Genomic DNA, 27,073 nt, shown 5'->3' with positions numbered 1-27,073 from the left:
TTGGCGCTTATGGTTTCTTTGCTTTGTATCACATGCTTAAGAAGAGCTGAATAAGAAAGTAAACAGAAGGCCAAGGTCACTTTTTGTAATAATGATCCTGGGCAGAAGCAATACAGGTGGAAAATGAATGTGCATGTTTTTTTTTTTTGGTCATTCAAAAAAGGTTTCCATTTTCTCAGAACTGAGAAATGCAGAAAGAAGAATGAATGCAATGTTCTGCCCTCTGTGCATGTATAGAGAAACTGACTGGCAGAAAGAATTTGTATTTTTATATGCTTTGTCTCGAACACGCCCATTTTACATTGTTGGCCTGATTAACAAATAATAATTTATATTTACTCTTGTAGGTTTACACCTACTTTTTGAGTAAATGTATAATTTTCTTGTGACTCTCAAAAATTCTAGGAGTAATCGCGGGAAGCAGCGACAGTCCGAGCTTTCTGTGAGTATTCATAGCCATAAGCAATTAGACATGTGTAACTATACTTGGGGTACTTTTACATGTGTGTAATTGCAGGCAGAAGTGCATTACCTTTCTCGCCAGTCCTCCTCATCCCAGTCCTCACAGGATGAGCAACTGCTCCATATACACATTTTCATCCCAGGTATCAAAACTTGCGATTGACCTATCCAAGCCACCGGTCATGATCACATGACCATAAAGGAGCTGCCATCACTAAGCACTTCCTGTTTCGTTTTCGGTGGCTGTATGCCAGATTTATGCCCATAAAAAAGTTGTCTGTTTTCTTTGTTTAAAGTTTATTTAATTTTTTTGTTGATACAGACCTGCTATAGCAGCCTGTACTTGGTAGTTTTTTTTTGCTAAACAGATTTTATTGAATTTTTTGCAGAGGAAAGTAAGAACATAGCACACATGATTAGCTTGTTTGATATAGATACACAGCAATTGCTCAGGCCATTGGCATTCATTTGATATAGTACTGTGTTACAAAACAACAACATCAGCACTCCTGGCTCTAATCAAAGCCACAAGGTTATTAGCCCAGCCATTTCCCCCACACTCGAGTGTGCTTAAGGGGACACCCCCTTGCCTCAGAGACTTGTTTTTCCTGCTGTTCACACCAGTCCACCCCTCTGCGCCAGTGTGAAAGTGTGGGAGGAGAAGGGGAATTCCAGCGAGTGGCGATTGCACGTTTAGCGACCGTAAAGGCTGTTCTCAGGGGATCGATTAGCCCTCATGCCTCCAGAGTCCTCTAGGACACTCAACAGAAGCCTTAAAGGAGTCCCATCCAAGTACTTCAGTTAATTCTCCCACTACCGCAGCACAGAAGTTTTCAAACACAGGGCATAGCAAAACCATGTGATAGAAATCGACGGGAGTACCACCACAGCGGGGACAGACAGGCTCAGAGTGGAGTCCAGCTCGGTGGAGCCTAGCTGGAGAGAGATAGGCGCTAGAGAGGTAATATGTTTGATTCAACTGCAGTCTGGAGGAAATTGTGATAATCCTTGGTGCCATCAGCGCGTCGCACCAGGTCAGTGATTTTATCAAACAATGTTTGAAATTGTGTATTAGATCCTGCGGGTCTATAGCAGAACATGCCCGTAAGTAGTCTGCACTTAGTCTCCTGAAGTGAGAAGCCCAGTATCTCTATCCCTATGAAATCATCTACCTGTAGAGGTGCAAAGTTCAATTTTTCCTTAAATATCACCCCCCCCCCAGCCTCAGTTTGTACAGAAGACTCCCTCCACTTTTAAAGAACATAATAATAATTTGTTCTTGCACCAAATACACCATGGCAAATAGGTGAGCTTTTCAGAAAGTACTGAAGGGATACAGAATATTCTAGAATTGAAAGCATTATTATTATTTTTTTTTAAATATCTTTTTTATTAAACAAATAACAAAAGACAGTGGCATACAGGCGTAAATTCCTGTCCGCAAGGTACAGTTTAGGTCACAGAATTGTAACAGTTCTATAACATCATGTTCACACTATTGTTCCATCTCGGTTCTGGGACTGCTAAGTATTGCTAGGTCTTCCAGGGAGGGGGCCAGTGGGGGCTCACATATATTTCCACGGTATACATTCCACTTAGTCCATAACTGTGTCCATGTTTGGGGACATCCACGGGCCACATACACCGTTTTTTCCCTCGCCATACACCAGTCCATGTCTTGTTTCCAGGCACTGACCTTTGGTGGCGCTGCCGCTCCCCAATTCCTTGCAATGTTCCTTTTGGCGACCATCTGCCCCAGCGTCACCCAGGTCCTACCTCTAGTGTTTAGGTCCGTGGGCTCCCAGATATTTAGAAGACATCTTTTAGCCTCAGGCCGCAGCCGCAGCCCCCAAATCTCCTCCATGCATTCATGTATTTTCCCCCAATAGTTTTGGATCAATGGACACTCCCAGATCGTATGTAGAAATGTCCCCTCTTGGTCACATTTTCTCCTGCACCTCCCATCTGCGCTCCTCCCCATATGTAATAATTGGCGTTCGGAAAAGTAAACCCGGTGGAGAATTTTCAATTGCACCAGTCGAAGTCTTGCCGATATGGCCACTTCCCTAGGGGAGGACAAAGCCTCTTGCCACTCCTCGTCGTCTATTTCAAGTCCATCTCTGCCCCATTTCTCCCTCAGTGCCAGCAGGGGGTCTGGAGTATGGTGTATTAGTTTTTTGTACGTGAGGGAGATACTTCTTTCGAGAAGGTGCCCGTCTAAGAGCCGGTCCTCAAGTGGGGAGGACTCTGGCAGTGTCGATCCCTTTGGAATATTGGCCTGCAGGGAGTGTCTAACTTGCACGTATCTGAAGTGCTCCGAGGGTGCCATGTCATATGTCTGCTGCAGCGACTCAAACTATACCATTCCATTCTTCCCCCAGAGATCCCCTATACGTGAGATCCCGCTGAGATCCCACTTGTCGAACCCTTTCGTCCGTCTCAGCGTTCCCAGTATCTCTGAGTCCCAGAGTGGTGTCGCCCGTGTAAGCCGATTCGTCCACCCCAGGTTGCGGTTAACCGCATGCCAGAGATGCACTGTGTGCCTTGTCGGCCCTGTGAGGGGGTACCGCTTCTGTTTTGCATATAGCGCCCCGGCGAAATCGCCCCCCGGGAGGAGCCACTTATCCATACTGTACGCTGGATCGCCCCCGTCGCTATACCTACACTGATTGATGGCCGAAAGGTGGGCTGCCCAGTAATACTTCCTAATGTCAGGGAGGGCAATACCTCCATCGTACCATCCCAAGGTTAACTTTCTAAAAGCTATTCGCGGTTTCCCATCCCACAGTAGGTCCCGTTGTGCGGTTTCTATGGCTGCAAAGTAGGAATCCGGAACCGGGTCAGGGTAGTTTTGTAGGGCATAAAGAAACCTGGGCAATGCCATCATTTTAAAGAGCGCGGCTCTTCCCAGTAATGATATAGGGAGCGTCTTCCATGCACTGGCATCGCGTCGGAGTCTCTGCAGGGGTGGAGTAAGGTTCCGCTCATAGCGGGTCGCAGCGTCGGTGGCGACGAATACCCCAAAATACTTGAACCCTTCCCTCGCCACCTGGATAGGGCAGTCAGCCGGCAGGGCAGGGGGTTCACTGTGTATGGCATAGATCACTGATTTGCCCCAGTTAATTTTGTAGCCCGAGTTCTTCCCAAAGCTGGTGAAGATATTCAACACCACTCTTAAGGACTTTCGGGGGGAGGCCAGATAAAGGAGGATGTCATCTGCGTAGAAGGATATCCGGTCCTCCCACCCTTCGGCCCATTTCAGTCCCCTGATCGACGCGTCGTCCCGTATCCAAGCCGCCAGCGGCTCGAAGGAGAGCTCGAAAAGCAACGGCGACAGCGGACACCCCTGCCTTGTTCCCCTCTCGAGTGTGAACGCTTCCGATATCTTGTTGTTAACCACCACTTGTGCCAGAGGCTCAGCATACAGTAGTTGTACCCACCCGACAAAATTAGGGCCAAAACCCATCCGTTTGAGTACCGCCACAAGGTATGCCCATTCTAACGTATCAAAAGCCATGGTGGCGTCCAAGGAGACCACCACTGCATCTTCTTGTATTGTGTGCCTGCGTCCCAGTACTCCATTCAGACGTCTCAAATTGAGGGCGGTATTGCGGTGTGGCATAAAGCCCGATTGATCTGGGTGCACCAGTACTGGGCGGAGTCTGTTAGCCAGAAGCTTCGCCAGTATCTTCAGTATTGAAAGCATTATTAATGTGGTTTACCGTTTGCTGCATACTTATTATTTTTTTTTTTTTAAATCAAGACGATTGTGTAACTATGAAGTCTTTACGAAGGGTGATGCTAAGGTTTAGAGTCACTCACTGCCCACAAGGATTGATCTAATGTTCCCCAGCCAACACAAACTCTTCAGTTTACAGACAATTCTCATTTCTATGATAAAATTAAAAAATCGGAAGAAAAGGATAGAGAAAACTTTCTGACTCATATAATATGGAGAGGGTGTCTTTTTTTCAATGGTGGGAGTGTCTTGGCGAAACTGAGGCTCTCTCCTGTAATCTGACCCTGCTTTGTGCCGCAAGCAACCTACATCCATGCCCCGCCTCAATGACTGACAGCTAAGCCACGCCCATGAGATGTTCATGCCTTGGCATTTTGTCACTAGGGGAGAATAATCAAACACTTTTACTGCGTAACACAGAGTCCTTTATTTAAAGGTTTGCACTATATATGGTTAATGTGTAAGAGGATACATCGGTAAAATAACCATTAGATTTTATTACACTCACCGCCATGATACCAAGCTGACTGGCAGGAAGACCTGTTTGCCCACAAACACAAAAGCAGACGCTGTGCACAGTAATGAAAGAATAATGGTGAAACTGGGCGCTGTGCTCAAATATGAAGTGTGGCGCCTGTGTTGTAAATATAACAGCGGGCGCCGTGCTAAAACAAAGCATGTGCCCGTGCACAGTAATGAAAGAATAATGCTGAAAGTCTGTGCCATGCTAAAATATGAAGCGCAGCACCCGTGCATATTTAACTTATGTGAATGGCAGCCCATGAAGTGGTCGCCATGGTTATAAAACAAAACTTGAAATGTGTGCCGTGGTGACAAAATATCAGTTGCACATAATAAATCAAGTAGTCCCTAAACACAACACATGAGCGCTTACAGCATAATAAAACAGTAGTTGGTCAGTGCTCCTTCAGATGAAACTGAAGTGATGTATCGGGAGCACCAATAAATAAGGGACCAGGAGAGAAGAGTAGCGCTGGAGTTAACCAATGGCAGGCAGCAGTTGGGATTACACTCGCTATACTGCTTATGACAGGTCTTGCAGACAGCGCATACACGCTGCCTAGGCTCGACTTAAAAATAAACTGTTCAGCACTAATCCTATTCCCAGTGCAAATAGGTACAATCATCTTATGCCGATGTATGGCCGCAAATGCCCACTGCGATTTAGGGTAACATCCTGCCACAAGACACTTTCATCCCCGATTTATCTACGCCACCACGTATTAGTACAAGATTCCTCAGTTTACCTCGGTATTTATGTATCGCTGTTGGCTACAAAAGGCAGCACTGTTGAATGGGCCTGGGCATTGTACTTCAGTACCCTCCCTTGCACACGAAGATAACAAAGTGTCCACTAGCCGTAGAAGAAGATGCTAATCACCGATAGAGCCAGCAAAGGCTGATGATTTCAAACCACTTTCTGACAAAGGTTGGATTACATTCCTAACCCCCATACAGTCACACACCTTTGCATTGCTTTTGGAAGGATTAAAAGTTTGGCCTTTCTGACCAAACAACACATGTAAGCGACTACTCGCAGAACAGAGCAAGAAAAGGAGAAAAAAAGCAAGTGTCTCCCAACCACAATCTACATTTCATGGATGCCTATAGAGACCATGAAAACTTCACATGAAGTGGACATAAGGAGAATAAGCAGCTGCTCTAAACGACGCTCTTTCTTTTTGCAACTTGGCAAGCCACAGGATGACTTTCACTTAAGAGGAACACACATGAGCATGTAATCCTCAAGGGCAATGGGATGAGCCGCCAGTTGCTTGTTCAAAATTACCATTCTCTGTTTCTGCTTCAGCCACATTTAGTTTGCAGAAAAAAAAATTCTCTTGTGTTGTAGAGAAGAACAAATCCTCCATAAAGTCACAGCTTGAAAAAGGCTCCATGTAATGGGCATACAGATATAATTTTTATTTTATATGAGCGCACTTTGTGGCAAGGTGTGTATGTTCCAGGGGAGCAGTGGGATACCCTTATCGGTTCCTTCACCAATGTGCTCTGTATTTTGATCTCTCCACCCCAGGGACTGTAAGATAAGATCAGAACCCTTCTCCCAAGCATCAACACTCCCCTCCATCTCTTCCTATCATGGGAGCATGAGATCTTATATGCATGCCTTGAAAGTGTAAGGCCATCACTAACAAGCAATACACTGAGGAGGCGTAGGCCCTGGAGCACTCACCGCTGTTACATGACGTGATATACCGGCTCTAATGCAGAAGATGTCTCACTCGCCATTGACTCATCCCGAGGGGAGTAAAGCTGTGGAAGCGGTAAAGTAGAACCATTCTGGTTTTGTACAGGTGGTCCACAATCCACCGAACCCAAGTGCTCTGTGTTGCAATCACTTTTGTTAGAGTTCAACATCAGCAGCTCACCACAGCCCTGTGCTCAGGCTCAGCAGCTGCATGTACATCACACCCAGGAAAGAGGCACTGCCACTATTTTACTGCTCTCTTGCAGTGCTCTCCAAGTGGCGGGTGTCTGCGCATTAGCAGAAATGGGGATGGCTCATGCATTGCAAGGACTTGCCCTTTATCAATCGTTTCCTCCCTTTTCAAGCCCCAAGGAAAAGATCACATTCCTTACCTGTCCCCCGTCCATCACCAGCCAATAAGAGGATACTAAGAGATGTGGATTGGCGACTATTAGTGGGAGGTCCCATCTTGTGGCCCGCCCTTAGGCCAGCAAGAGCCTCCTCTTGGATGCTGAGGGGATAAGGGAAGGGCAAGAGATGAGAACTGCAGAAAGTCAATGCGACTGTCATTGAGCTATGTTTGCCGTCTGTTCCTGAGACAGCCCAAGAGATCTTAGAGCCAAGAGCCACAAGAACAGTACAAGGGTTATAAAAGTGTTTGTCAGGGGTAGCAGCTACTATATCTGGCGATCCCTAAATGATGTCTATGATGAAGCTGGATGAAGCTGTGTTTCAGCTTATAATCTTTTCAGAAGACATCCTGGTGTCAGTGACTGATCCCAGAGAATCACTGCAGGAACTATTTATGGTGCTTTGACAAGACTGGGAGGTCTTGAGATTCAATATAATCTTAGCTAGATCTGAGGTTCTCAGAATTACTCTGAAGCCAGCACTATCTAAGGAGCTAGGCTACAGATACCATACAATCTCGGAGATTCATACCTCTAGAAAATGTTAAGGGGATCGTTAGAATAGAAAGGGCAGATGTGCATATGTGAAAGCATCACAGAGCACCTGGGTGGTCTTGTTAAAACATCTATAATCCTGTCCTATTTCAGACAGTACCCTATTAACCTAATTATTAGGTGGAAGAACATTAAACAGCACCAGTACGTATGGCATATGTATGGGCATTGCAAAGAGCCAGGATGGGCATTCTGACATAATGCTTAGAGCAAAGGAAGGGATTGGGGACACTAAATTTGCTGTGATAATATCATGCAGGACACTGACTTTATCTATTGGATTGGAGAAGGATAGAGGCATATAAAGAATGGTGTATTCTAGATAATTCACTCGTGCGGTACTCTCCGAGAAGCTCATGGCTCCCAAGATTTCACAGATAAATGCAGCTCCATATGTCACTAGTAACCAGAACAGCAGTGGGGGTCTGAGAGAAAATGAGCCTCAAACAAGATCTGACAAGCTACTTTTTCTCTTTCACACTGCTATGGGGCAGTCAGTATTTCTCCCCAGATCTATGTAGTAGACTGTTTGGAAAGTGGAAGGAGGGGGATCTTCCAAGATAGTGGAAATGTTTGTGGATGGGACAGTTAAGTCTTTGGAGGCCATCAATAGGGATGACAAGATCCCTGAAACAGGGTTTTCAGTATTTCCACGTTAGGCTGTGGGTTGAGCAGCCCACGGTAGTGACACGGCTTACTCCACATTGTGTGAGAACACTCTCCATATTTCTCAACTTAAACTGAGTTCCATTATCTGTAATTAAATCATCAGGACATTCTTGCTAGCAAAAGCCCCCTTAAAAAACTCAATTGCTACTAAAGTGATGATTTGCACAACAATTTTTACTTCTGACCACTGGAGTGATAATCTGTCATCACTAAAGCAAACCTAGCTTCTTGAGGTAAAGAAGAAAACAGACCAGAAATTTCAAAGGCTATTTTGTCCCACGGGAATTCCAGGCACGCAATAGGTTTCAAAGATGCAGTTTGGAAAACACTGTTTTAGAAAACTAACCATAATTCCGATCACAAAAAGAACCCCTTCATTTTGTTAATTTGTAAAGGAAATGCTTACGTTTTACAGCTTTGATTCCCTCAAGATGGCTTCAAGTGTGCCATGCTTTTGTCATAAATACAGAATGCTAGCCCATCAGTGTCTCACCTGTCATAAACTTACTGTCCTGGGAACGGCCAGCAAATCCACCACCAGTGCCCAATGCAGGAATAATTCTCTGTATTTTTTAATTGACCCTTACTAATCATACTATTCTTCTTAGTCGTTTTTATTGTGTTTTCATGCTTCCAACCAAGTATGACAGTCGACACGTGTTTTGTCCCGTATGGGACTTTTCCAAAGCTGTGTGTAGTAAACAAATATGGAAACAGTATATGTGAGACTAATCTGACGTGAAATTTGTTGATTTCATACAAGAGTCACATTCATTACCTGCTGTCAATGGTACAAGCCGAACTTAAAAATGAATCAGAGAGAGATCGCCAAAGCAGACTTATGTTCCTTCACATGCAAAGTACTACAGAATTATTAGAACAATACCTGACCGGACAGTCAAAATGTAAAAAGAAAATACCCATTCTGTGTATATAGGCCGTATCTGTGATAGAGCACCTGTGTTCTGGGGCCAAACATGGACTGAGTCCATGAAGCTTGCAACAGAGAGAAAAGGAATTGTGACTCAAACAGAATAGAATATCCTCAGGTATTGTTTCAATAGTTGCATAGGTTGTGATGCTTGCTCAGAGTTTGATGACCAATTTGGCCAAGTAGTCTTAAGAGATGTGCTTGCTCAAGTCAATATCTGATGCTGCTGTTCTCATCGTAGTCTAGGATCTTGCTTTGCAGTCTACCCACAGAGGGGAATAGGAGAAAGCAAGGGTATAGGAGAAAGTTGTCCTTATGGTGATGCATAGTACTCCTAATTTTAGGCTCTCTTCTATTCTCATCTCCTAATAGTCTACACCCTCTTATATCAGTCAAACTTCTCATAGCAATTGGCTTCTTTGTAAAGATGGAAGGGGTAAGTGTATACACCCCTAAGGATGATACCGGTTGCACAAGGCTTGAAAATACTTGCATTTTTCTGTCCTACCACTTGATTGCAGGGTGCCCACAGGATGGAAATAGTGAGATTTGGCTACACATATGAAGTCCTAAAGTTAACCTTATCTTATTACTACCCAATTTAATGGTACTCATTTTAACATCTTTGGAGCAGTGAGAAGCTAAGTAGCCATGTCCGGATTTAATCTGTGAGTTTCATTCAGGTTATGCACAGATCTCTGCAGTAGATACAGTCAGTCTACAGACATTGTTTTCTGTAGATCTGAGACAGTGAGAAAAGGGTAAAAATGACACAGTTCCCCTTGCTTTCCTTAAGCAGCAAAGAAGTCCGAGTACCCATACAGTAGTTAGAATACAAATGGAATGTTTAATATGCACCAGTAGTGTGTCACAAGAAGTAGCTTGAACTGACGGAAATGTTTCTATACTCATTATACTAAATGTGCCACTGGCATATTCTATAATATTGTCTACTATGCAGTATTCCTTCAATAGCAAAATTTCAATTTTCTAAGCTGTCCTTGGAGAAAAATTGAGCTCTGGGCCGATGCCAAGTCTTGCTCATGCCGGTGCAGGATTTCCGCTCCAGAGTCGGTACTGATTCTTGTTCACTCTTCTGAGGGATGGACTGTTTCAGACTCGGTCTGAACACCTGCACACTGACTATACATATGCAGAGGCATGCAACTGCAATGCACTTATCGGTATATTACCTGTTTTCTGCTAAATCATCAGCCCCTCAGATTCCTGGGACAAAGTTGCATAGCATAGCTTTTAGATTAATTTGCTGGTGGCCATCTTGTAAATGTTTTTTTTCCACCTGCAGATCCTCTTCTTTCAAAGGACTATTTTCCATTCCACATCTTATCGTAGGTTAAAGAGTTTTGATGTTACTTATTTTACTTTTCCTACACAATGCAGTATGGGGAAAATCTGCTTTCTGTCTTTTCTTGGTTTTCGTCCAGGTTCATGTGCGTTTAAGAAGACAGGTCGATTCCTTTGTCATTTTGCAACTTTTCATTTTTTCAGCTTGTTGCTCACTCCAGAGTAACTTTCCTGCTCCTGTTTTCTTACTTTCTTTGGTCCTGGCCTTCATGCTTTGCTTGATTCCTCACAAAAGGTTTTCTGATCTTCATTTTTTTCCTGCTGTGGAACTGAACTTTCTTCAGTCTGTTAACCTTAATTTCTTGTTATACTGTATCCATTCTGGATTTAGAGCTGGCGAGGGAAAGTAACAAGTCATATCTTCTCTCAAGAAAGCATCAATCTACATCGAAGACCTGCCCTTGACTGCAGAATGTATAGGTTTCACACTAACAATGTGTGTAACTTTAAAAAATGTTAAAACATACAGCAAGTTTATAACTGCTATGCGAATACATATTCGCTGGTCCATGAATGACATTGTGTAAACAAATTATTTTTGCACCTAGCATTAACAAACAACAAAAGCATCAATAAAAAAAGTGGGGGGTGGTGGGGGCTAATAATTGTGACTATAGAGTTTCGGTATATTGCCCTTCAGGACCTAAATATATATTTGGTGACTTATAAATACACAACCCTCTGAGAAAAAACTTTACAATGGCCCTATCTGGAATTAAAGTTGGAGAATTCCTGCATGAAATGTACTCGATTCCTCACTTTTAAAACTACATTCAGGCACCCTGGTCAAGTAAGTACCAAGAGTAACTGCGCAATAACCTGTAATTGTACGGAGGGGGGACCGAGCTACATTTAAGACTCTTTTTCAATAGTATGTATTTATTTAGGTGTTGTGTAGACGATGGAAAGAGACATTCACAATCAGACGTCATCCCCGAACCTTCAGCTACACATGTTGGGCATTAAAGATAGAGAAAATATTTTGCATGTTGGCAAATTAATTGTTCTAAAGCCATTGTCAATTCTAGATTGTTGTATTTATTTCACTATCTATCTCTATTTTCAGTATCCAACAAGCACCATTTTATGGACAGTAACCTCCTCTACCAGTTCAAAATGAACTTCCGACGGCGACGCAGGTTGATGGAGCTCCTCAGCGAAAGGTCCCCCACGGTATCTGAAAGCCAAGACAGTCCCTTCTGTCTGCGCAAGCAAAGCCATGACAATAAAACCACAAGTTTCCTCTCAGGTGAGGCATTAAGTAGCATTGAGTGCATCCAACTATATGTGAAGCATGAAGATTGTGACAGAGTGACTTGAAGTCTATAGATTGTGCCAGCGTGTGGGTTAAAGGTTATAGTGAATCTATAAGCCATGGGGTCCATATTGGTTAATTGTACTGTTGGCAAGGTTTCTCAGATTTTCTGTTTTGACTGTGCCTAGCTTTGTATGCTACATGCTTTCCATATCAGACTAAAGATGGGAGGTTGATGTAGATTACACTAAACTAATGTTAGCCTGTGTTCAACTTTGCTTAGCCCTTGTTTCTAGCCAGAACGTGGTATGCTTCAGAGGGTAACACCAATCACACAATTTGTCAAAAACTCTTACACCATGATTCAGCAGGATAATTTCCTCCTTTTTAAATGACAACCTGCTCATAGACTACCACAATCTTGCATCAGTTGATCACTTTTCTAGTACCATATGCTGAACACAATCATTAACTAATCTTTCCATTCAATTGCATGGTAAACTGATTGTGCAAGTGATAATAAATACATATTCAATTGCATGGGGTATGTTTGTATATCGCCAGATAATTTATTTACTTAAGTATTTATTTAGGTGTTGTGTAGAACACAAGTTGTTACTTGAGAAAACTTTGCACCCCTTTTTGTACAAAAAACATGGCATGGTAAGAAATGTACAGTTGACAATGAGCCTTCAACGTCCAGATGTGGTGAGGACCATCAAAAACATGTGCTTCGAATATAATGCTGTGGGCAGAATAAGGAAAAGTTTTGTAGAAGCCTTTAGTTTAAAGTAGACAAGGCTGTGTCCTGGCACGTTTTCTATTTTTAATTTATATTAATTTCCTGGGAGAATACCTGATAACGGCCGGGAAGGACCTGCCAAAGATCCATGATAGAAAAATCCCCATGCTGCTTTACGCAGATGACGCTGCCCTAATCCGACAAACTGCTAATGGGCTCCAGGTCTTACTAGATGCTTTTAATCGTTTTGTGAGTAGCTTGGGACTGAAAACAAATCAAACTAAGTCCTTCATAATGAAATACGGTCCCAAACTAGCCAAGACTGAAAGGTTTTTACTAGGCGGGGAAGAAATTATGAAAACTCCACATTTTAGATATCTGGGAATTCCGATAGACATAGATTTTAACTGAAAATTTCTTTCGAATGTAAGAGCCATGCAATTCCAAAGAGCAGTTGATGCAGTTATTAGGTTCTCTAAAAGACTTGGCCATAAACCACTTAGAGAAATTCCATGGTATCTTTAAATGTAAATGTGTGTCTGTCGCAACATTTGGTGCAGGTTTATGGGGGTATATTAGTGGCAAACCTCTACAAATTGTGGAGAACAAATTTATAAGAAGACTACTGGCAGTTCCACATTCGAGGTCGACGGCCTTTTGCCACGAAAAGTTTGGGCTTGATTATAAAGAAGGTTACATCAAGTTGCAACCACTTCTGTTATGGAATCTGGAAAAACCCAGAAGCCCATCTATGTAGGTCAATCTTACAAGACTGTCTAAAGCTGGACAACTCTCTGGATATCCCATGGCTTAAGTAGAGTAAAAGAGTTTTGAAAGGACTTGGTATGCTTAATTTGTTTCTTAACCAGTATAGTCTGGTGACCATTCCTCTAAAGCACAAATGACATGGCAGAGAATAGAGCAAGATGGCCAGGAAACACTCTTAGGGTCTTACCTGCCCTGCCCGCATTTTATTTACATAAAATTATAAATGGGAGACACCAGTTTCTTCTGACACGGTTCCGTCTGCAAACTATACACTTTCAGTTAGCATTCCCAGTTAAAGGTACATGGTTTTCGTCTCTTCCTCTTTGTCACCGCGAATTCCCAGTGGAACAAAGCACCATGCACTTTTTGCTTTTTTGCACATTTTACACCGCACAAAGAGTGTGGTTTCTCCGTCCTATATTACGAGCATTAACAATAAGATCCCATGTTGCGGCCTTTACTTATTTGCATTGTCTGGGAAATGGACCTATTATACATGCTGTTTTAAATTACATGCTAAGTGCCATAAAGGTACGATCTTATTATTGAATGACTCCTTTGTGGTATAGATGTCTTTTAATACCTGTTTTTAGTATATTTAACAAATGTTTTCCTCAGTTCTATGAAATGTAATACTGTATATGGTTTTCTTTTGTTATGACTTTTATGGCTCAGTGGAGCCAAATAAAGTATTTTGATTGAATGAAGTAGCCCCATGAAATAGAGGTTGTTTGGATTTAGAAGTGATTGTTTTCAAATCATTGTTTACTTTGTACATTTATGGAAACATCCCCCATTTGAATCATCCTGTTGAAAGTTTATGTTGTGCAAACTAACTGGGAAGCAACAGAGCACTGTAATGCAAGTGAGGTTGGAAATGTGTTCCTCGTAAAATACGTAAAGCGGGAAGAAGTCGACGGAATAAAGACTTTTCTTTGTTGGATGCAGGTGAATGGTGAGAGCTTGGAGGCTTCTTATCAACGATCGTTGAAGTGTTTCTTAAGAGCTGTATTTTGTGAACTACAATAGGGATGCAGCAGGTCTGACCGGGTATCGACCGGGCGGAAAAGGGACTCAATATGGTGGCGGTGTTTGCAAGACACCGCCATCCATATTACTATGGGGCATTTCTCATGCCTTTCCATGGCGGAGATTCCGCCATGGAAAGGCATGCAGTAAATGCTACGGGGGCCCATTGTGGGCCCCCAGTGGGCTGGGAGGTGGGGGGCTTCAAGTGCAGCCACCTTGTCCATTCCAATGCAGGGGGATACCATAGGTACCCCCCAAGTACCTATGGTACCCCCTTGCATTGGCATGGACAAGGTGGCAGGCACCGTGTGGTGCCTGTTACCTTGTGCATGGCAATGCCCAACGTGCATTCCCAGCATTGTGGCGGGTGGTGCTGTGAGCACTGCCCGCCACAATGCTGGGAATAGGGGATGCCACGGTGGCGGTGGCATCCATCGTAATAGACCCCATAGTAATGATAAATCTAATGTAAATAAACTTGAAGCAGGCACCCTTATAGTACCAGGTTTTCTGCTTAGATCTGTCACGTATTTTGGATATATTTTGTATTTTGTATTGATTATTAAGATTTACTAACTGGAGTTTTAAATTGAAACAGCATCCCAGAACCTGAATATTGTTATCAATAAGTGAAGTTAAATTAAGGTGTCTATATTAATGTGCTGCTGTTGTTTAAAGAAATGGGGGCCGATTCACAAAGGCATTCAAGATGATATGAGGCAGTGCCGCAGGTTTACTACTTGACATGCCACTATGAATCAGTTCAGAAATGTCCAGCTCCATATTAGTAAAACTGCACAGAGGGCACATTTCTTTCTAATTGTCTATGAATAGTCCCTGAATACTCTCATTTTATTCAAAATGTTACATGTTTTGGGGCCAGTTCTTATATTTAAGAATACGTACAGTAGTACAAGATGTGAAGTAGTACTGGAGGATTACTATTTCACATTCACATTAATGCCTTTGTGAATCAGCCTCATGGCTAATAACTCGTTCATTGACAGTATCACTCTGGGGCTGATGTTTATCCTGATGCAGATGGCTTGACTGATGGATCAGTGACAGAGTACATTTGCTCCGTAAGGTAGGACATTGTCAATAGAAAAAGGCTCATGTCATGGAAAATGATCTATCCGATATTGGCTGGCATTAATTTGCTGGGACAGTGGCACGCTTATGCCCTGACATGGCATGTCTTCTCTTTCACATTCTACATTGGCACCACACAGGGCTATTTCTTGTAGCTCCCCCTTGGCATCAACATCTCAGAGGCTTTAGAGAGTAACAGCAAGAAAATATTACTGTCAGCACCTAACTGGAATGACAGATGTCTTGAAATATAACCTTTATATGAGAGCTACGAAAAAGTGTACAAGACTTACTTTTAACTTGATTTGTTTTATGGTCTTGCTTATTGCTGACTTGCATTAGTCATTGATGTCATTTCAGTGCTGTCTTTAGTGAAAGAGAATTCTTACTCAAATATAAGGAGATGTTGATGGCTCTCTTCGGCCTGTTGCATACTAGCACAATTCCAGAGTAACACTGACACTTAACAAAAGCACTAGCTACAAATGCCATTAACATATCAAGCTGCAAAACGCTTGCAATTTGTGGACCCTGCCCTGTTGTGCATCTTGGTAAGAGACTGAATAATATACTCTTAAGCAGTTGCTACATATTTAAGGAATCTGTGAGTACAGATAATACTCCCATTTACCTTGCCCTACACACAGTCACCTTGCTGTTTTATCAGGCTTATAGTGACATTTTATTTGCATAGTTGAAATGCTTGCTGCACAAGACAGGCCCAATACAGTGTATGTTCGCTGACCCACTGTATTTGCTTTTTGATTTCCACAGTAAGTCCTACCAAGGAGATCAGGATAGTGTCGGCAGTGAGACGGAGCAGCATGAGTAGCAGCAACAGTAGCGGATACTTCAGCAGCAGTCCCACCCTGAGCAGTAGCCCGCCAGTGCTATGCAACCCCAAGTCAGGTAAGAATGTGACATTCGGTTGCCTCTGCTGCTCATAAAAAATGTTTTGGGGAGTATGAATTGGGATTATTCTGTTACCCATCTAAACCATTTAGCTGTATTGAAATGATATTCTTTGGCACTTACCACCCTGAATGCAGTGAGTATTGAGCGTTTTTTTATTCATGGCTGCTAGCATACAACATAGCTCTCAATATTTTATGATTGAGAAGCTCCACCAATGCTGGTATGTAGCAGGAAGAGGTCAGACTCAATTTACAGCAGCTATTTTTATGCTGGAACCTGAAGTCCCCGGCTAATCATTCTGCTCTGTCTTGCTACAGTGTAGTGGCAAGCACCGTGGAAGGGCATTAACACATTCAGTGTCTGGTGTAATTATGAGCAGCAGCTGCCAGAGGTCTGAGCGAATTCAAGGCTTTCACTCCTCCACTCCGAGGGCTTCACCTCAAGGACAATTTCTAACTCTTTTCACAGTGTTCTGGCTGGATGCAACTGTTTGAATCTGGGTCAAAGGAAGGCCAGCCCCAACAAGACCACTGTTGGCCTCCACACCCACAGAGCTATTCACAAAGGTTACTTACACTTATGAGTAACTTACACATATCATTTACTCTTACGCTATTGAATAAGGGTACCATTTTTGGCTATTCACAAAATCTGAGTGCAAAGTTGCTCAGAAGTGTAAACTTACACATCTCCACCCCCTGAAAAAGGGGGTGGAGCCAAATTTACTAGTGCAAGCTACTACTGCAAAAAAACAAAGACCAAGTGGCCAACTACTGATACTGCAACACCGTTACATAGAAAATAATGGTGGTAGGTACTTAAAATGAAGTCCAACAGGAAATAATGTGAAATTGAAATATGCAAAATAGTTAAAAATATAATTAAAGTTATTATTTAATTGTAAAATAATTTAACAACCTTGTTTGAATATATAAATTAATATTAACATATTTTTTTATTCAAATACAAATAGCTTCCTTTTATTGAATTCTATACATTAATTATTAGTGATGCATAACAAAAAGAATATTAACTATTTTTCTTTAATAGGAAATTTATTTTTTAATTTAAACTTCAGAAAAAAGATGCTTTATTTTTATACTAAATTAGTTGAAGATTTAATTCAAACTTAAGTTAATGATGGTGTAGAATTCTTTTATTTTGTTTTACATTTATAATAAATATATAATTAATTTACATTTATATTTAAAATAGAAATATTTCTACTCATTTATGATAAAGCTTAATACACTTTTTTATTTTAGCTATACCTTACCCTAGGTAGATCTCCACCAGAATGGAGTCTCCCTATGGTAAAGTATAGGGAAAAGTAAAAAATGTTTATTTAACTGAAAAAATTAGCTAATGTATTTTACGTTCAATATTAATATGAATCAAGTGTGTATATGTATTTTAAATGAAGAACAAAATTAAAATAATGCTGCAGCTTTATTAACCAAATTTTGAATTAATTTAAATATATGGCATTAAATAAAATTATTTTTCCAAAGTTTAGATTAAAACATAAATTCCCATCTAAAGTGATTTTATTTTCTTTATTATGCATTGATAATTATCAAAAGTGTTACTAAGTATTACAAGTAATCTAATTATATTTTCATATAAGATAATGTTACATTAATTTATACATTCAAAAAAGGTAAATAAAATATTTTATCATTAAATAATAAATGTTTCATTTTTATATTTTGTAATTATTTTATTTTAAACTATTTAAAACATTTTTTTTACATTTAAGAGATCTTAAGGGATTTTATTTTAAGACCCAACCACCAATATTGTCTATTTTTATTTTTGTTTTGCATAATCAATGAGTGGCCATGTGTGTACTTGACTTACTCCAGCTCTGAGACAAAGTAATATACTACGGTTTGGGTACCTTTTTTGACTGTAGTAACTTTAGAAGTGCAGTTTATGAATAGTAGTTGGCATACTGTTTTGTGAGTGGGTGCATGTCCCTCCCTAAAACCCTCCTTTCTCTCCTTAAACCCCCTCCTCCCTAGAAAACTCCCATTAGTTTATTATAAGTACGCCACTTTTTACAGCCATTTTTCCTGGTCCCACCCATATTTGATACTAAGTAGTAAATCTACATATGTGAGGAACTCCCCGTACAAAAGATGGAAGCTATAGAAGTGGACAATTACACTTGTACTTTTGTTGTGGGTAACATTTGGTAGTAGTTTAGTACTACTACTAAAGTACCTCAAAATGCAGTCTGTAAATAGGCCCTTCTGCATCCAGTCTGTGCAAACAAGGATGCCCTGTGTATCTGTACACAAACTGGTGAAGAGTTTAACTAAGGCATAAAAGTGGGGAGTAAGGAACTCAATACAGGATATCCAAAAACACTTGTGGAGCTCAACTCCCCAAGCACTATCTACAGGACCAAATAAAAATGGGTTGTTTCGAGGTCACATTTTTAATAGATCATTAGATCTCTCTTCTTTTTGAGTAAAGTCTTAATTATTAACTGATGATCCTTTTTTCATCAAAGAATAAATGTCCAAAACCTGGTTAAGTGTATAAACTAGCTAGAGTACTGTAAGACCTGCTGGATGACCGAGATTTCTGCAGTAGTAAGTTTAACTCCTTGGGTTATTAAGATAATGTGGCTCATTTAATAATCGTAGAGCTGTTAGATTGAAAAATCGATCACTTTGTGATAGAAAGCTGAAAGTTGGTACAGACATTCGTCTTTGTAATAGTATTCATATAAGAGCAAAACCCCAAGTAAATCTTGTCTATGATATCATATAGTCTATTCGAAATCCAAGATGGCCGACAAATATCACAAAGTGAATTTAAATTTTCGATTTGCATCAAAATTGGCACAGAAGTTTATGTGTACACGTCAGTGCATGCCCACGTTAGATCTAGACTGTGACATCATAAATATAAAACCAAAATGGCAGCCAATAAGGACGGCAGGAATAAGTAACATACACTATAGCAAAAGTAAATGTATAATTTGCATCATTTTTATCCTTAAAACACTTACTATGAACATGTGGATAATGTTGCCATTGTAATTAACAATACAAGAATATATATTAAACCCTGATAACATTTATAAAATACGAAATAATGATGATTCAAGTTTGATACTGTCTTAGGGCCTTATTAGGAGTTTGGCAGTCTGACCACTGTATAACCTCATTCGTCCCTTGCCAGCAGCCCACGGCGTTGGCAGTTTAAAGACCACTGTGTTATGAGTTGTCCACTTGGCCAGTGGTGTGGAGGCAGGAATCTTGCAGCGGCAGAGAGTAATTTTTCCAAATATATCCATGCCTAGGTGTGCATTTCGACTGCATATGTGTCGGCTGCACACATATGCATGATATATGTGGAAAAATACCATGTACCCATTACCGGGGTTCAGCCCATGTGATGGCAGTCCTGGCAATGGGTATATGGTTCGAAAAAGTCTCACCTCTATATACCGCACACAGGGTAGTAATCCTCGAGGTGAAGATCCTTCTGTGAAGGGGGGACCTGGAGGCAGGGATCCATGCCAGACTCTGCCTAGAAGAAGAAGAAAGGGGTGAGTACGCACCCCAAATCCTTCATATCAACCACCTTAAAGAAGGTGGTCGGACCGCTGCGGTACGCTCAGGGATCAGGCAACTCATAATACGCACATTGGTGCAGCTCCCCCGTACCGCCCTATGGTGGCTGCCTTTCCCCGATTGCAAACCCAGCGGTTGGGGTTCTCGGTGGTCCAGCGGTGGTCAGACCGTCGAGCTCTCCATGCTCGGACCGCCAATATAATAAGACCATTAATCTTTTTTTTTTAAATTCTTTTTATTAACATATGCTCAGCAATTAATACAATCTGGAGACTGTTACATCGAATTACAGTATTTCCTGTTCTCATGTCATCAATGGTACATAAATCATTACAATAGCAACTCACTCCATGTCTCAACTTACCCTAAACTACTTCCCTCATAGGCCTCGGTAGGTCTGCCAGGTTCCCCATATCTTCTCCAATTTCCTCGAGCAACCCCTGCTCTTGTATATTGTATATTGTTTTTTCTGCTTGCCTGTACCAGTCTAAGTCAGTTTTCCACTCACCTATCGTCGGAATCTCGGTTGCTCCCCATTTCATCGCAACGTTCCAAAGCCACCCTCTGTCTTGTGTATCTGGGCCAGTCTTCTACCCTGGTAATTATAAGTAAAAACCATTTTGGTGTCAGCTGCACGTCTATTCCCGTAAATACCGTCAGTTCCCCCCCCCCCACACTCTGTGCCAAAACTCTTGTAACCTTGGGCAGCCCCATATTAAATGATAGAAGGTCCCCTACATTCCACACCCTCTCTGACACTCTGAATCTTCACTTCGCCCCATTCGATGTAACACTGTTCTGGGATAGTATACTCGGTGAAGGACCTTCAACTGAATCAGTCGGAATCTTTCCCTAATCGCCACCTCTATTGGGCCTCGTAATACTTCCATCCATTCCTCATCTTCAAGCGGACCTATGTCCCCCTTCCAGATTGCTCTCAGTGAGCTCAATATTTCAGGGTCTTTTTTAATTATTGTTTTGTATATCAGGGAAATGGTCTTTTCATGCAGTGGCTCGGTCAGTATTCTGCCCGCGAGGCTTCTTCCAGGATCTGCCCTTCCCTTAGATAATTGCGTATAGCATGTCCTAGCTGCAAGTTCTGCAACCACTCTCCTTTTCCCATCTCAAATTCCTTTTGCAGGGTTGCAAATGTAATGTAGACTTGACCCCTTCATATATCACCTAACGTCTCAATGTCCAAAAGCTCCCATTTCGCAAACCCCTTTAGTTTACTCACTTTTCCCAACCAAGCGCCATCCCAGAGTGGGGTCATCCCTGTAAACTTACTCTCCCATCCTAAGTATTTCATGGCCGCCTGCCAGGCCAATGCCACTGTCTGGGTGTGCTGTGGTACGTTCCTCGCTAGTTGTTTGGTGTACAGTATTGATCTAGGCCCCCCTTTGCCTATGGCTAGTCTGTCCACCCTGTAGGCCGGTTCCGCTCGCTCTCCAAACATCCACCCATTTACTGTTACTAGTTGGTCACCCAGCAGTAGCTTTGGGTGTCTGGTATTGCTAATCCTCCCTCATAGACCGCTCCCTGCAATTTGCGTAGCACTATCCGTGGTGCACCTCCACCCCACAGCAAAGATTGCAATTCCGCCTCCACTCTTTGAAAGAATGGTGGAGGTACATTGTATGGTGTGTTTTGCAGTGCTTATTACAAATGGGGGAGGGCCATCAATTTAAACAAGGCCGCCCGCCCAATCAAAGTGAGGGTCAGGGTCTGCCAGTGCTTGGCATCCACAATTAATCTAGCTAGCTGTGAACCCAGGTAACGGCGATAGAACTCCTGAGAGCTTCTTGTTACGTATATTCCTAAATACTTGAAACCCTTCATCACAACTGGCACCATACATCTTGAATTTAACTCTGGGGCACCCCCTGCCTGTGGGAAGAGCATTGACCTATTCCAGTTAATTTGATATCCGGAGTATTCCCCGTAGATTGTGAATATCTGCAGTATTATTTCGACTGACTGCCGTGGTTTCTAGACATACAGCAGGACATCATCTGCATATAATGAAATGCGTTCCTCCCCAATTGAGATCCCCAAATCAGAGGGTCCCGACGTACCCATGCCGCCAGAGGCTCCAGAGCCAATGCGAACAGCAGTGGGGGACAGTGGGCATCCCTGCCTTGTTCCTTTTCAGAGAGGGAACACCCTTGACAACGTGGCGTTGACTCGTACTCTGGCAGGGGCTGTTGACCGAGCAGTCTAACACACCTTATGAACTCTGGCCTGGATTCCAGTGTGTCCAGCACTGCAAAAAGATAGTTCCTTTCCACACTATCAAAAGCCATTCTGGCATCTAAAGACAGGAGCGCCACCTATTCTGCTGAGATTGCCTCTGTAAGGTGGAGGACCCCAAACAATCTACGCAGGTTAAGCCTGGTTCCCCAATGGGGCATAAACCCTGATTGATCCGGGTGTACAAGGGAGGTAATCACATTGCACAGTCTCAGGGATAGGAGTTTTGCCAAAACCTTCACTTCATAATTAAGCAGGGAAATTGGTCTGTCAAACCGCATTCTGTACGTGGTTTATCCTCTTTAGGTATTACAGCTATTACTGCCTTTTTTTGATCTGGGGGAGTATTCCCTCTTTTTTTCCTCTTTCAGCATATCTAGCATATGTTCTGCTGTCCCTTCCAACAAACATTTATACAATTCCACTGGGAGACCATTCGATGCCACATGCCTTACCCGATTGCAGTGAGTGGGAGGCTGCCTTTATTTCTTCCGTCATTACATCTCCCTCTAGCATCTCTCTGTCTTTCTCAGACAGTCGTGGTAGAGCAATATTGTGTAGGAAGTGTTAGACCTGTCAGCCCTTTGGGTGGTCCCTCCTCATCATTATTTATTTTGTCCCACTTTTGCCTCAAACCCTGTTTGAATTTTTCCTTTTTGGGAACCACCAGACTTTTTCGTGTTGCTACAGATTCAGGGAGCCATTTTAGCTACCCCTGAAACTTCTGTCTGAGGGCCTGAAGCACAAAATGGTGGCCACCTGTGACATCACCAGCATCCACTGGAACCTACCAGCACCTTCCAGAACATTCCAGGAGATTCCAGAACTCTGTGACAGTTGGAGACCGTTTAGAATGTTGGGAGGATAAGAGAGGCAGTTGGCAGTTGGAGCTGGCAGTTGGCACCTGACTGGTGAAGAGAGAGGAGCACAACAGTGAAGGAGGAAGGAGTGAAGCAGCAGGGGTGGAAACTTGTGCCTGGAGTGGGGTCCATAAACCCACCCTTGATACTTGTCCCTACTGATGGATCCCAGCCTATAGCCCTGTGTGGGAAGAAGACAGAAGAAACTTATCCTAAGGACCTGGACAGCAGGAACAGGCCTTAGAACCAAGAAAGCAGCAAGATCCTGACCTGGAAACTGGTTTCCCTGGAGTCCGGCGTCGAGTAGCCTGAGACCTGGAGCCCGAGGTGGAGAAGCGGCGCTGACTGAAGTAGCAGACGTCGTACCCGGAGCCGCCTGAGGTCGTGAGAGGGCGCCGACGGAGGTCGTGAGGAATACCAGAGGTCGAGGAGGGAGTGAACCGAGGTCGAGCGAGCGGCGTCATCGGAGGAGTGAAGTCCGCCCTCCGGAGTCGTCGGAGACCGAGGTAGAGGAGCACCGGAGGTCGGGAGTGAGGATCGCACTCCGGAGTCGCCCGGAACCTGTGTGGAGGAGCACCGGAGGTCGGGGGTGAGGATCGCACCCCGGAGTCGCCGGAAGTCGACATCGAGGCCAGGCCGGCCGACGTCATCGGAGCCGAGAGCGCCATCGGACCGGAGCCGCCCGAAGTCGACATCGTGAAGAGACTGCCCGACGCCGTCGAATCGGAGGTCGAGATCGAACCGAGGCCACCGACATCGGACCGGAACCGCCTGCCGGCGTCGTCAAAGAACTGACATTGTGCCGAGGCCGCCGAGACCGAACCGGAACCGCCTCACGGCGTCGACACGACTCCAGCGGCGTCGGAACATCAGAAAAAGGGCAGTAAGTGGAGTAGAGGGCGCCTAAGGCCCTGTGGAGACCTGAGAGACTGCTCTAAGGGGCTAGGGAGGTGCTGAAACCAACCTGACTGTGCAAGGGGTGAACTGGGACTAACCTAGAGAGGTTGTGTGGAGAGAGAAAGCCAGGGCACTGGTATTCCCCCCTTTGATCTACCTCAGATTAGGCCTCAGCCTTGTCCCAGCCAGGGAGTAGCCCCCCTCAAGCCTTCCACAACCCTACCAGCTGTGCCTGGGCCAAATCAGCCCATAAGAATTGAAGTGTCATCTGATTATATGAGGGTTGCTGTATACTTTTAATTATTTATTGGGGGTACTGTATTTATTGAATTTTTACCTATTTATTGCTGCACTATATTTATAGGTCCACAGGACTTGATGGTGTACAATATTTATTGGTACAGTATTTATTGCCTCAAAGTATTTAATTGTCTGTATATATTGCACTTGTATTTATGCCCTGTTATTTATGATCACCCCTATTTATTTCATCAAACAGCCAGTATTTATTTGACCTGCACTATTTAAACTTGTATATTGTGATTGACCTATTTATTTTTCCAATCAGCAACTAAGAGAAAAAGATAAAGAAAGAATATTTTCATAATTTTTACGGTGTAGAGTCGTTTTTGGAACGGATGCACGCATGGTTATTGTATGGGTATATTGTATGCTTAGCACTGCGCCTGTTTCCTGACCACTCGAGCCAAGCTACCACAGTGTGTCCGGAAGACCACCACCACCCTTTCTAGTGTGGGAGTGGTTTTCCAACAGGAAGTCACTACAGTTCTGCTCTGTTTTCACTGAAGAGGAGGCATAAATTCCTTGATAGTAAGTTGTGAATTTCTCCAACGTCTTTCCCAGTGACATAATTGTGACCCTTATCATCTATTAGTCCAGGCACCCATCTACCTTCCGCCCTGCTCTTATCCAACCAGGCAAGTAATTTATTTACTTTGTCTCCTGCGTCATATAGTCTGTGCTGTGTGGCTAACACCTGGAATCTGGTGCTATCTTCCAGCAAGCCTCGGATCACTGTTTTAAATGCCTTCCACAGTACCACAGTATCACTTTGGAGTCTACTGGACCCACATTTTCAGCAAAAAAATAATTCTGCTCCCTTCTTCGCATCTTCCCTGAAATCACCATATCTGAATAACCATGGGTCGAGTCGCAGGGGTAATGTATAGTCTCTCCTGGGACCAAGGAGTCCCACTTCCACCAGGGAGTGATCCCACACACCACGAGCCCTGTGGGTCGCACCCACAAATCCTCCCAAACCTGTGAGTTGTGTTATCATGTAGTCCAGTTTTGAAAGGCTCCCGCTTACGGCCGACAGATGTGTGTACTGTCTCTCTATGGGATGTTGGTTTCGCCATATGTCACCCAGTCCCATCACCCATAGGAAGCCTCCCAATGGGCCCACTCTTCCGCCTGTTATTGTCTGACCGGTAACATCCATCTCTATGACTATAATATCATTCATGTCTCCTCCTAAAATTAAGCGCCCTTCCGGAAGTTCCAGTAGCAGAGGGCCCAGCGTCTCTAGTGTGGTGGCCTGCAACCCTGGAGGAACATAGACCAAGCATAGGTTTAGACCTTTCCCTTCCCATGTCCCACTAACCGCTGCGTATCTACCCAATGTATCTGCCCATACCCTCTCTTGAATAAATGGAAGTGTTTTCCTGATGAGCACCTTTACTCCCCTGGATCCTGTAGTGTACCCTGCATGCGCCAATAAGATATAACCAAATCTATTCAGAGCTTTACATTGGTTGCCTTTTAAGTGCGTTTCCTGAAGACCCTTAATCTTTATAACAGTTTCCACTGCAAAAGCAAAGGTCGATGCACAGGAGTCTTGCCTTTGAGCATTTGCATTGATTTTGGCACAACTTTTTGTACCAACAACAAATACGTTCTTTGCATGCTTTAGATGCCTCTGGAATGGTTGTCCAATGTGCTACCATTACTCCATCAATCTGCTTCCAGCCCAATCATTTACATTTGGCAATTCTTGCATGGGCACTAAAGTATGAAGCCAAACATGGCGCCCTTGGTACGCAGATCGTTTAACATGTTGAAGAAGAGCATCTGGTGTAGGTGGGATGTTTTCATTAGATCTGTTGCCACTTGCAAACATGAATTGGCAAGCACCAATTACTTCATGCAATTTACAAGTGTGGCTATACATTAGTACAATGAATCTATTGACAGTTCCAAGTGTTAGAAGCTGCTTTCTTCACTCTCCCATGAAAAGCAGACATGGTGTTGCAACCGGTAATAGCATGGAAAAAGGGCAGAGACTCACATATATCAATGCCTACGCTTGCTGCAATACTTTGAGCTGGTATGTAGTGAAAGCTATTTCCTGTACCAAATGCTAACCACAATTCTTAACATACAATGTTTTAAATGATCAATTGCAATAACTATAACGGTATCTACTGTACAAATCATTATTTTGGAATGACATTCAGTTGCTGCATGGAAAGAATGAAGCAAAACTTGTGTGTAGGCTTCCTCATGATTGCAAAGTAATTGCATTTGGAAATTCGTAACTGGTGTGAAACTTGCAACATTATCATGACGGGTGACAATTACTTGCTTCCATTTGAGATTAGTGTGTTGCACACGCCTATTCAGTAAGCCAAACAACTCTGTCTTGTTCTTGTCTACGGAAACTATGCCAATCTATGGGTACAGATGTGTTAGATTCAACTCTCTTGTGAAAACCAATGCCTCTTTTTTCTCTAACACTTTGCTTGATGCTTCTAGTAATATATATATATCCCACACAAGATCCAATTGTTTCATGTTTCTTGCTTGTGTTTCTAAGTAGGGTGTTAAAAACTGTTGGAGCGTAATCATCAATTGTTTTAAGAGACTTGGGAGGGAGGTTGTTTACTATAGCTGCACCATCTAATATATTTACATCCACCTCTGGAGCAGTGTTGTGTATGGTGGTACAGTACTTCCTGAAACGCAGTCCAATAGCTGTGACTTCTGACCTTGTATAAGTTTTCCATTCACAGATTTAGATGGCGTAAAAAGACTGATTCCTGTGCTTGAACAATTCGTCCAAATTGCCATTTTTTGCCTGACACCTGATATATAATCTAGCAAACAGATTGCATTTACTTTTTAATGTATTTGGATTCAGAAGTTTCACGCAGGCAGGTGCTGAGTAATTGAAGCTTGTTCCTTGGTATTGTATCTGATATGGGCTTGGATTACTTTTGCAACACCTCATGAAAATAGGAGTTATGTTGTGATCTACCTACTTCATTTACTGTTTTCACTGACTTGATAACTGT

General features: G+C 42.9%; 1 protein-coding gene across 1 annotated transcript in view; it reads left to right on the top strand.

Moving 5' to 3' along the window:
- Positions 1-27,073, top strand: part of DEPTOR (DEP domain containing MTOR interacting protein) — a 652,417-nt gene that overhangs the window by 493,366 nt on the left and 131,978 nt on the right. The window contains exons 6-7 of the mRNA XM_085605045.1: positions 11,428-11,610; positions 16,022-16,156. Of these exons, the coding sequence (XP_085461171.1) occupies positions 11,428-11,610; positions 16,022-16,156 (318 nt within the window). The remainder of the gene's footprint in view (positions 1-11,427; positions 11,611-16,021; positions 16,157-27,073) is intronic.

This window comes from Triturus cristatus, chromosome 5_1 (assembly GCF_964204655.1).
Source record: "Triturus cristatus chromosome 5_1, aTriCri1.1, whole genome shotgun sequence".
Lineage (NCBI taxonomy): Eukaryota > Metazoa > Chordata > Amphibia > Caudata > Salamandridae > Triturus > Triturus cristatus.
The sequence above is the reverse complement of the archived record's forward strand: the minus strand, read 5'-3'. Positions and strand labels throughout refer to the sequence as shown.